The 12,603-nt window shown below is 37.6% G+C and overlaps 1 protein-coding gene across 3 annotated transcripts in view; it reads left to right on the top strand.

The window, feature by feature from the left end:
* ZFYVE9 (zinc finger FYVE-type containing 9) overlaps nucleotides 1-12,603 on the top strand; it is a 142,981-nt gene that overhangs the window by 47,162 nt on the left and 83,216 nt on the right. For 2 of the 3 annotated variants that reach the window (XM_044238227.1, XM_044238226.1), the window contains 3 exons: nucleotides 4,537-4,636; nucleotides 7,276-7,452; nucleotides 9,285-9,454. In XM_044238227.1, coding sequence (XP_044094162.1) covers nucleotides 4,537-4,636; nucleotides 7,276-7,452; nucleotides 9,285-9,454 — 447 coding nt within the window. The remainder of the gene's footprint in view (nucleotides 1-4,536; nucleotides 4,637-7,275; nucleotides 7,453-9,284; nucleotides 9,455-12,603) is intronic. The other variant, XM_044238228.1, reaches the window with a different exon arrangement.

Here is a 12,603-nt window from a genome sequence, read left to right on the forward strand (position 1 = left end):
TATTGGGAAGGATAGGTGGTCTTAGGTCCTTCTGTTCAGCTGCATGATGCTGCCCCCCTAGCTTGCTTTTACAAAAGGATATCTTTTTTTTTTTTCCCCATTCTTACATGAGGATTTTTTTTTTTTTTTAACCAAAATCAAGTCCTTTACTTTATTTCGGAAAGTTCCCAACTATATTCATTTACCAGGCCTGTCATAATAAAGTAGCACTAGGGGCACCTAGGTGGCTTGGTAAGTTGGGCCTCCAACTCTTGATTTCGGCTTAGGTCATGATCTCAGGGTGGTGAGATCAACCCCTTGGTTTGTCTCCAGGCCAGAAGAGTGTACTTGTCCCTGTCCCTCTGCTCCTCCCCCAACCAATGGAAATTTATTGTGTCACAGTGCCAGAGGTTAGAAGTCTGAGACCGAGGTGGTAATAGGATTCGTTCCTTCTGAGGATTGTGAGGGAAGGATCTATTCCATGTCTTTCTCCTAAGCTTGTTGATGGTCCTCTTTATGTTCACATCCTATTCTCCACATATTGTGTCCATATTTCCCCTTTTATAAGGTCACCATTTATATTGCGTTAGGAACTCACCTTAATGACCTCATTTTAATTTGATTACCTCTATAAAGACCCTATTTCCAAATGAGTCACATTCTGAAGTATTGAGGGTTAAGACTTCAATATACGTATTTGGGGTAGTGACGATTTAACCTGTAATACCCAACTAATCCTTTTAATTCTCTTTCCTCTTAGAATACAGAAAAGGCTCTACTCAAAATAAAATTTAAATATCCCAGTCCAACACCAAAAAAATAATGTAAAGTAAATAGAGAGAAGGGGGGAAAAAGCCCTATTTCTGTCCAATTCTTATCCTCTAACTTGATTATTTTTGTAATCAAATAGAGAACTATTTCATTCTTTTTATAGGCTAACAGCATTCCATTTAATGGTTATACTGCAGTTTAATTAACCATTCCTCTACTGATGAACATTTTTGTTGTTTACAACTTTGGACTATTATGAACCATACAGGGCGAATTCTTGCATACATCTCATTGCACATTTGACTTTTTTTTTTTTTATGATAAATCTTTCAAATTGCATGTGCCAAGGGCACCTGTATGGTTCAGTCAGTTAAACATTTGACTCTTGATTTCGGATCAGGTTGTGATCTTGGGGACATTGGATTGAGTCCCACTTTGGGCTTTGTGCTGGGTGTGGAACCTGCTTGAGATTCTCTCTCTTCCTTTGCCCCTCCCCCTTCTAAAATGAAAATAAAAAATAAATAAAGTTTTTAAAAATTGCATGTGCTAAGTCAAAGGGAGAGAACATTTAAAATTTTAAAAGATACTGGTTAATTAATCCACCAATTTACACTACCACCAGGGGGATATGAGAGAAAGTTCCTCTTTTTTTTTTTTTTTTTAAGATTTTATTTATTTATTTGACAGACAGAGATCACAAGTAGGCAGAGAGGCAAGCAGAGAGAGAGAGGGGAGGAAGCAGGCTCCCTGCTAAGCAGAGAGCCCAATGCAGGGCTCGATCCCTAGACCATGGGATCATGACTGGATCTGAAGGCAGAGGCTTCAGCTCTGCCTGAGCCACCCAGGCACCCCAAAAGTATCTTTTCTCTATACCCTCACCACCATTGGATAATACCAGTCTCTTAAAAATATTAGAAAAAGAGTATCTCATTCTTCTAATTTTTATTTTATCACAAGTGATACTTAGTATATCTTTAGTTAGTCATTTTATTTATATTTCGGTAAATTTTTCTGTAAATTCACCTGTGTGAATTCTTCTTTAGAAGCATTTGTAGCATTGTATTTTTCTTAATAGTTCATTGAAGCTTTTTATATGTTATGGATCTTAGCCCTTTGTTCATTATATAAAACTCAAATATTTTATCTAGTCTATTTTATTCTTTTTTGATGTTACTATAATTGGAATTTTGTAATTTCCTTTTCAGATTGTCCATTTTTAAAAGACTTTATTTATTTATTTGACACACAGAGAATGAGATTACAAGTAGGCAGAGCAGCAGGCAGAGAGAGAGGAGGAAGGAGGCTCCCTGCTGAGCAGAGAGCCTGATGTGGAGCTCGATCCCAGGACCCTGAGATCATGTCCTGAGCCGAAGGCAGAGGCTTTAAACCCACTGAGCCACCCAGCCACCCCTGCCATCTTTTTTTAAAGTAGAAGTATAGTTAATATACAGAGTTATATTTTCATCTATACACCATAATGATTGGACAATTCTATACATAACTCTTAAAGACCGTATTCCCTATGCTCTACTTTTTAATTCTGTGACTTATTTTATAACTAAAAGTTTGTACCTCATAATCCTCTTTATCTAACCCAGCCGCCCACTCACCTCCCCTCTGACAACCACCAGTTCTCTGTATTTGTCTTTCTTTTTGTTTATCTCTTTTGTTTCTTTGTTCATTTGTTTTCTTTCTTAGATTCCATACATGAGTGAAATCATATGGTATTTGTCTTGTCTGGCCTCATCTTATTCAATGCCTCTTTTAACCTAAGGGCCTCTAGCCACATTAACTATTTTTAGTTTCTTAATGGAGACATGCTTTCTTCCCCTAATGGGACCTGTGCACTCACTGTTTCCTCTTATTATTATCTCTCTCCTGTTACCATTTTACACATAAAAAACTTTTATCTCAGATTTTCTCTCTCTCATTTCCTAAATAAAACCTCCCTTGACTCTGCCAGTCGAGGTAGGCCTAGATAACATCTTATTTTATCATGTATTTCTTTTGAAGCAAGTAATTTTTATATTCACTTGTGTGATTATTTAATTTCAGATTATAACCCCTGTAGACTGATATGACTATGAATTTCTATTCATAGAAATAGACTTCATAGACTATGAAGGCAAAGGTCGTACCTATTTTGTTCACTGCTACATCTAGTAGGGTAGCCTGCTGCGCTGCTAGCACATAGTTGGAGCTCAGACATTTGTAGCATGAATGAGTGAGTGATAGCTTCTTTGTTTTATGTCTTGAGTAGAAAGGTTATTTCAGGATTCATATGATTAGATTCACTGTTTAGAAAGTTCTGTCATTTCTTGTGTGAAAGATGAATTAGAAAGGCATATCTAAAAGTTAGGAAGACAGATAATTGATTATGATTATCTTCTTAGCCTCAAATAATATAACCCTAAATAAAGGCAGTGGCGTTATTGATGGAGGGGAGGAGATGATATTTTGGAAGAACCATTCAGAGTGAACCATTCAAGAGTGAGAACCAGCAGGACTTAGCCACTGACTAAGTCATGGGAGGGAGAAGGAAAAGTGAAGTCTCAAACTAAAATGAAAGGCCATATATGAATTAGTATGAGGCAGTATTACGTAACAGTTAAGAACAGGGTCTTTGGAGACTTATGTAACCTACTAGCTGTACAACTGAGAGGTTTTACTTAACATTTTTTTATTTAACTCTCTTAATTGTAAATGAGTACCTTCATTGAGGTTAAAGGAGATAGTAGATGTAAAAAGCTTGTATTCATATACTTAACTGTGAACTAGAACAAGTCTTTTAACCATTCAAATTCAGTTTCTTTTGATAGAAAAAGGATAATCTATTTCCTGTTCTCCCTACATTGTAGAGTTACTTTGAGAATATAAAGCCTCTGAAAACTATAAATTGGTGATCATGGTAGCTAGATAGATTAATTGTACCTAGTAGGAAAGGAGAGGATCTCTCTTTGTCTTTAATATGACCTCATGTCTTGATTCATCTTTGTCAGATAGATACTTCTGGACCATAAAGACTGGATTAGTAGAATTTACCATACTGGCAACAGCCTTCCGCCTGTATGGGGCTCTCTGTGATAAGTGACTAATGACTTCTCAAGAAAATAAATCTTAAGAGGGAGCTAAGGAGATTCAATTACTACCTGATGTGGAAGGGAGAAGAAAGTAAGATTATCAGGAACCAACCCTGGAAAGTGGAAATAAGGTGCTAGAAATTGGCTTGGTGAATTTTTGGTTGCGTGCTTTGATTTTCTGTAGCTACGCCTGTGCTTATTTTAGGGTTGAATTGTATACTTTGATCTTTCCTGGCTTTCATACCAAACCAGTAAAAATGATGATTATGGTTATTATTCCACACACAAGATGAGTAAAAACCAGAAGCTAAAACCTGGAATTCTTAGTGCTTGCTTATTTCACCCTGCTATCTTGGCTTTCCAAACAGATGTAACTATCTTTAAATGCCCATGTTATGTGACGTGTGTATAGGAATTTTGCCTAAGGATAGCTCATACCCCCCCCCCCCGCTATGTATCTCTTATGTGATCTTGGCTAAGTTTTTATTTTCAGCCGACACTTTGACTTTCTTTACTGCTGATAGACTTGTCATCTTGCTCTTGCTTTTGAATTGGATCTTGTGCCCAGCTTCTTCAATTGAGTTTTCCTTTGAAGTTTTCAGTGTTGTATTAATATGGTTTTCTGTCAGTCAGTGTTGGTCAGTATTAGTTTGTTCCCTTTGTATCGTGATTCTAAATAAATTTAGTATGTTCTTTTTTTCTACAGGTTTTTTGTGCTTCCTGCTGTAGCCTGAAATGTAAACTGTTATACATGGATAGAAAGGAAGCTAGAGTATGTGTAATCTGCCATTCAGTGCTAATGAATGGTAAGTATTAAAAGAGTTTGGATTCACAGTCATGGAGACAAAACAAGAGAATTCCTATGAAAAGACTGCTGTTTTTTCCTTTCTCTATAAGTTGCTCACCTTCTCAAAAGGCACAACGTTAACTGAAAATAGATTTCCATGTTTTGAAAGTATTGTAGAATTTCAGAATTCCTGTACCTAAACTCAATGAATGAATGCTAATGTCAGGTAAGTTTTGCAGGAAAATGGAGTTTCTTATGGAAATCTGGTGCTGTGTGGCTTTAATGTTCCTACGAAATGACTGAAGTGGGATGGGTGTGGGAGCTATTGACTACTCAGATGATAAAATATTAAAATTGGGCCTAAGTTTTCCTTTCAAGGGAAGCCATCTCTAGGGAATAACTTAATAAAATATAGTCTTAGTAGCACCTTGTTTTGTTTATCTTGTTAAAGATAAATATTTTAGCATCTAAGATCAAATAGAGGAGTCCATTTTTCTATCAGTTATCACCTTAATACTACTTAGATTTGTTAGAAGGATATTTGTTTTGAATTTAGTTATGTGGTAAAAGAGCATGGCCAGGAGAAGGTAAATATAGCTTGTCCCGTGTTCATCCTTTGTGGGACCAGAAATGAATCCAAGGGAATTTTAGTTAAAAATTTTAAAGCAGTATTTTGTAAAGAGATGCAACAAAATTGATCAGAATGTAGTATTTCCTCTTTGAGTACATCTTTGCACAGTTGCCAGAAGAATTACTAATAAAATGTTCAACTTGGATACCACCGCTGCCTGTGCCAGGGTCGGGTGCATCCTGGAGGCCAGAACCTATCTGCTTAAGACCCCTCCTGCTCTGTCTGTCTGCGTTGCTCCTAGTGATGTTTTCCTGTTGCTGGCTTATTAACCTACTGCATGTCAGTTAATCTGATCTGTTCTGATCTCCTGTGATCCATCCAATTTCCTCCCATTTCTGAATTCTTATAATTTTGATCAAATATTAATTCATTCTCTCTACTCTTAAGGGTCAATTTTTAGATGGTAGTTATTTCACTCATTTGCTCAATTGATGATTTTTATTCCTGCTTTCATTTTCGGACATATATCCACAGAAAAGAGCATGATACCTAATCACAGTACCCAGTACCTCTTTTATTTGATGAGGTCTTTCAAGTTGATAGCTTCTTTTTTTTTTTTTTTTTTAAACTTGGCATAGCTAAAGATGAAGGAAATGGCAGAGGATTCATATGGAATACTTATTTTTATTAAGCCAAGGATCCCTTTACCAGGGGATCCTAAAGTAATCTACTTTTTCTGGTTTTTCCAGTGTCTTTCCTCTCGCATGGCTTAGCGAAGTCTTTTTCTGAATATTTAATTTGATGCTTTTCAGTGTTCCCTATCCCTTTTTCCCTTTCACCTTTTCTCTTCCTCCCCTCTTTCTGCCAGTGCTTTTAAAGGAATATAGCTGTTGTTTTTAGCCTTGTCCTGAAGTTTGGAGGCAATAAATGTTCATAATCTTATGGATCATTCTTTGATGTTGAATGAGAGTTTTTAAAATGTTTTTTTTTTTTTAAGATTTTTATTTATTTATTTGACAGACAGAGATCACAAGTAGGCAGAGAGGCAGGCAGAGAAGGGAAGCAGGCTCCCCGCTGAGCAGAGAGCCCGATGTGGGGCTCCATCCCAGGACCCCGGGATCATGTCCTGAGCCGAAGGCAGAGAGGCCTTAACCCACTGAGCCACCCAGGCGTCCCTGAGAGTTTTTAAAGGATGCTTAAAAAAATTGGGTGGTTTCCATTCCTGGGCATGTGGTATTACCTGAACCTAGAAGATAAAATTTGGTATCTTTCATTTCTGTAGCAGCTTTCATCCTATTTACTTTAAAAACAATAGTTGATACATCAATATTTAAAATATTAGTTAGTAAAATAATAGAGTATACAGAATCTTAATGCATTTGTGATCATTCATATTGGTTGATGGCACTTATATGACATTGGCACATTTTGATGTTCAAATGTATCCTCTGCTTTTGAGACACCAAATATGTGAAATGGTTGTTTTTGCTGGATACTTTTATGTGAAGTAATGATTACACGAAATCAGAATTCACAAACATATTAAGATGTGTTCTCTTGAGCTTTAGGCTTCAGAATTTTTCAACTGAGATTTTACCTCAACTAAGAGCCTTGACGTCTATAAATGAAACAAAAAAAAATCATATAATGGAATTATGCTATTTTAGTCCCCGATTTTGATTTTTGATAGAACTTTATAAAATGCATCAAATATTAAACCTGCCCCCCATGTCTAAATGCTAACCCAGTTGCAAATCCTTAGTAAGTCTGATATTTCACTCCCTCTTAAGGGAATGTATGGTCTCTTAAAGGGGCCAGGAGCCTACTCATTAACCTCAGACTGACATGCTTTCAGTCTATATGAGAAGTATCTCCTAATTCATATTTGTTGCTTCCAAATAGTTTACTGACTAAACGGTCTCCTTTATTGAATAAAATCACCTATCACCTTAATACTTTCACTAGCTGGAAGAGAGACATACTATGAATGTTATTGAGGAGGAGCTACATTATTTATCCAATATTGTGGAGGTCTTGGTGTCCATATTTTGCAATCCATTCACATTGATTGTCTGTATTTGCTTTAGCTCAAGCCTGGGAGAACATGATGAGTGCCTCAAGCCAGAGCCCTAACCCTAACAATCCTGCTGAATACTGTTCTACTATCCCTCCCTTGCAGCAAGCTCAGGCCTCAGGAGCCCTGAGCTCTCCACCTCCCACTGTGATGGTACCTGTGGGAGTTTTAAAGCACCCTGGAGCAGAAGGTAGGGGATCATGTGCTCTTCTCTCTCTTTTTCCTCACCAAGTTCCTCTGAAAAGGTGCTGATGTGATTTTACAGCACAAGTCTTTAAAACACTATAGATTAAGTCCCTTTGGGTGGTTATTAAAGTGGAAGGAACAAGGTGAGAAATGTGTCAAGATTATTTCTGGGCAAGTAAATACTGTGTTGCCTGATATTTTGGAGGCACCTCTAAAAATATGCTAATACCCTTTCCAGCTTAAAAATGTAGTGATTACACTGCTTATACTTGAAAAAAGATACAGAATTTGAGGTTGATCTGTAAAATCCTAGCCTCGTGCCTACTTTAATGTTCTTTGTAGGAGTTTATGAAAATGAAGAGTTCTTTCTTTGGACCAGCTGGTTCTAGTATTGCTTTTTGGAAACATGTTGCCATTTTCTCTTTTCATTTTTTTTAACTATATTTTTTTAAAATTTTATTTATTTATTTGACAGAGAGAGAGAGAGAGAGAGATCACAAGTAGGCAGAGAGGCAGGCAGAGAGAAGGGGGAAGCAGGCTCCCTGCCGAGCAGAGAGCCCAATGTGGGGCTCAATCCCATGAACCTGAGATCATGACCTGAGCCGAAGGCAGAGGTTTAACCCATTGAGCCACCCAGGTGCCCCTCTTTTCATTTTTAATCTGTCCATTTGAAAATATCATTAGGTACTTAGACCTTTATAAAATCCAGAACTTTAATTCTGATTATATCACATGATAAGTAGGACATTATAGGCTCAACTTAGTTTAGTTTATTATATCTTTAGAATTATGATATTGTCAGATGAACAGTACGTTGTAAGTTCAGGAGATTATCAGTAGTAAAAACCGGTTATATATTCCCTTAAAATAATCTTGTCAGGAAGTTTCCCTTGATAATTAAAATCAATCTTCTTTCATTAATTTTATGTCTTTCTGTCTAGTAATATTCCCTTCCCCTTGCTAAATAGCCTTCCTCCCCTTTTGAAGAACAAATACTTCTACTGATATTGTCATATTCTTCTCATTTTCCCATCTTTTCAGATCATCCCTTAGTCATATTCCTTGTATTTTTATGAGTTCAGGCTTTCTTTCTTAAAATCTTTATTCTCTTTACTTCATTTGTCATTTTTGTTGTTCTTCCCTAGTCTGTCTTTGTTTTGGCTGTTTGGGATTGATTTTCGGAACTGGATTTAAAGAGATCATTTCATCAGACCTAGTTTTCCAGCTTTTCCCCTACTGCAGACTACTTTTGCACTACCAGATCAGTCTTTCATCTTCAGTTACACGTCAGCCAAAGATCTGGTCTGTTTGCTTCCCAATTCTCTTATATGTCTGTGCCAACTCTTCCTTTATTAGTAAATAATTCTTCAACATTCTTCAGGGCATCTTTTGCCCTTTAAAAATATGGTATCACTTTTCCAGATATTTAATTCCTGTGGAAACCTCATACTTTTAGGAGATATGGCTGTCTATTGCTAGATATTTTTTCCCTGCTATTAATTTATTTCCTAGACACTTAAACCAGCTTTCTTTGCTTCTCTGTCAATGATATGGAGCAGGATATGTGATGTAATCATAAGTGTATTTAATATTTTAAAGTAAAGTGTTTTAAATAAAGATTTAACTTGAAGTTGCAGAAGTAAAAAATATATTTAAACTCGTATTTTATTAATTTATAACCACTTTTATACACAGTTATAGTTCTTGTATTTATAATGATAAGATGCTAAATAGTCATTTCTTTGTACTTCTGAAATTGGTGACCTTCTCTTCTTTGATGTTAGAAACCCTACCAATATCACGTTGATGCCTGTTTTATTTTTCTGGCTCTTCAAGTGGCTCAGCCCAGAGAGCAGAGGCGAGTTTGGTTTGCTGATGGGATCTTGCCTAATGGAGAAGTTGCTGATGCAGCCAAATTAACAGTGAATGGAACTTCCTCTGCAGGAACCTTGGCTGTGTCACATGACCCAGTAAAGCCAGTAACTACCAGTCCTCTACCAACAGAGGTAAGAAAACAAAAACAGTAACTAAAAGTGAGTACTTAGTTTATTCAGCATTAGGCTGTTTCTGCCCAAGTTGAGTGACCTTTCCGTGGAACCCTGTAAGTTTCAGATACAGTTTAGTGCGTGTGTGTGTGTGTGTCTAAGGGTAAGTAAATTTGGTAAAAATCTGTTCTTGTTTGCTCTATATTTGGAGGTTTTTTTCAGGAAGAAGATTCTTATGAAGGTTGTTCACAGTGAGCTCAGGCTAGTGCTGTTGTTAGAAGTCATGCAGATGGAATCCTGCATATACCCTTTGTATATTGGTTTTCAACCTGTTCCCCAGATTCTGTGGTGGCGTTGTGGGAGTGCCATGGTGAGGAAGGGCCAGGCCATATAAAAGAGGCTGAAGAGTCCCTCTATTCTTTTCTCTTAAACTGAGCAGCTCTCTGCTGTCTTCTGTTCTACCTTTTGGTTTCTTTCTTTCTCTCTTTCTTTGAGAGAGAGATAGCGAGAGAGAGCACAGGCAGAGGGGAGAGGGAGAAGTAGGCTCTCTGTTGAGCTGGGAACACAACGGGGGGCTTGATTCCAGGACCCTGGGATCATGACCTGAGCAGAAGGCAGATGCTTAACTGACTGAGCCACCTAGCTACCCCTACTTTTTGGTTTCTATGTAAGATTTTTAAAGATCTTCTTTTTAGGGGTGCCTGGGTGGCTCAGTGGGTTGGGCATCTGCCTTTGGCTCGGATTGTGGTCCTGAGGTCCTGGGATCAAGCCCCACATTAGGCTCCCCATGCTCTGTGGGAGCCTGGTTCTCCCTCTTCCTCTGCCTGCCACTCCCCCTGTTTGTGCTCTCTCTCTCTCTGTCTCTCTCTTGCTCTCTCTCTGATCAAATAAAAGCAAAAAAAATCTTAAAAAATTTATTTTTGAGTAATCTCTATACCTAACGGGGCTCAAACTTACAACCCTGAGATCAAGAGTTGCACACTCTACCAAATGAGCTAGCCAGGTGCCCCGATAGGGTTTTAGAATATAAATTTTGTTTCAATGCAAGAGGAAATTTTAGTGAATGAATGTTACAAGGAAACAAGGTTCAGGGTGCCTGGATGGCTCAGTCATTAAGTGTCTGTCTTAGGCTCAGATCGTGATACCAGGGTCCTGGGATCAAGTCCCACATTGGGCTCCCTGCTCAGCGGGAAGCCTGCGTCTCCTGCTCCGGTGCCTCCTGCTTGTGTTCCCTCTCTCACTATCTATCTCTCTCTCTCTGTCAAATAAAGTTGTTAGGAAAGAAAAGAAAAAAGAAACAAAACAAAGTTCAGCCCAGTTTGTAAAACTAAAACAAAGTTAGTTATTTTACTTCTGTCTCTTGCATTGTTTAACACTCTATTTTAATACTTATCTGGTAAAATGTGGAAAAACAGATTTTATAAGGCCAGACTGGAATATATTTTTCTCATCTTTAGGACCCTGTAGAGTGGGCACTTAATAGGAGCTCACTGAATGAAATAAATTCCTTTCCACAGATGATATATTAGTAGAGGCCAGATGACCACTTTCTGTGATACTAAAAGATGGATTTATGTGTCATTAAAGAGTTAGAATAGATTACTGTATTTCCTGTACTAGGCTTTCAAAGCAGGTAATCGTTTGTCAATAAAATTTTCCAAATCTCCTCTTACATGATGATATATTGCGAATACTGCAAAATTTTTAGCCAGAACATTGCCAAAAAAAATTTTTTTTTAAAGATTTTATTTTTTTTTATTTGACAGAGACAGCGAGAGTGGGAATACAAGCAGGGAGAGTGGGAGAGGGAGAAGCAGACTCTCTGATGTGCAGAGAGCCCAATGCAGGCCCTGATCCCAGGACCCCAAGATCATGACCTGAGCTGAAGGCAGATGCTTAACAACTGAGCCACCGAGGCACCCCAAGAACATTGTAAAATTTTTAGCAAAAACCCCCTAAAAACTGATAGAGTCCTAAATTATAGTTAGAGAAAAATATAGTAAGACATGGACATATTTTTTTTAAGAATAGTTTTAATCTTGATTCAGGTATAAAATCTAGATAGTGAAGTGCTTCAGGAATATTAATCTTCAGGAAGCAACTTGATGAACTTATAGACAAACCCATGCAGCCGCCGCTGGATTCAGCCAATGTGAAAATATAGACCATTTCCATCACTCTAGAAGGTTCCCTCATGCCCTTTTTCTGTCAATACCTGTGTGTTTTTCCCCCAAGGCAATCATTATTTTGATTTGTATCACTGTGGATTAGTTTTGACTGTTTTTAAATGTCTTTTTTTTTTTTTTTTAAGATTTCATTTATTTGACACAGAGAGGACAAGCGGGGGGAGTGGCAGGCAGAGGGAGAGGGAGAAGTAGGCTCCCCACTGAGCAGGGAGCCTGAAGTGGGACTCAGCCCCACGACCATGACCTGAGCCAAAGGCAAACACTTAACTGATTGAGCCTCCCAAGCGCCTCTGTTCTTAAATTTCATATAAATGGGAACATATAGTATATAATATTTTGTGTCTAGCTTCATAAACTAATGATTATGGGATTTATCCATGTTGTGTGCATCAAAAGCTAGTTTTTTGTTTTTTGTTTGTTTGTTTTTTTATTGCTGAGTAGTGTTCCATTGTATGGATATGACAATTTATCTGTATTCCTGTTAATGGACATTTGGATAGTTTCCAGTCTTTGTCTCTTATGAGTAAAGCTGCTATAAATATTTTTAAACATGTTAAAAACAGTTTTTAAACACTTCTAAAGGCTTTTCTTTTTGCTTAGTTGTATAGAATATAGTGAGGAGAGCATTATTTTAGTAGATCTTTGAGCACATTAAGTCATTAGAAGTCAAGCTCTTTGTCTTTGCAGATGAGATGCTACTTTATATGAAAAACCCCAAAGACTCCACCCCCAAACTACTAGAACTCATACAGCATTCAGTAATGTGGCAGGATACAAGATCAATGTACAGAAATCAATTGCTTTCTTATACACTAACAATGAAAATATAGAAAGGGAAATTAGAAAATCGATTTCATTTACCATAACACCAAGAACCATAAGATACCTGGTGGGCGCCTGGGTGGCTCAGTGGGTTAAGCTGCTGCCTTCGGCTCGGGTCACGATCTCAGGGGCCTGGGATCGAGTCCCGCATCGGGCTCTCTG

This window comes from Neovison vison, chromosome 2 (assembly GCF_020171115.1).
Source record: "Neovison vison isolate M4711 chromosome 2, ASM_NN_V1, whole genome shotgun sequence".
Classification (NCBI taxonomy): Eukaryota; Metazoa; Chordata; class Mammalia; order Carnivora; family Mustelidae; genus Neogale; species Neogale vison.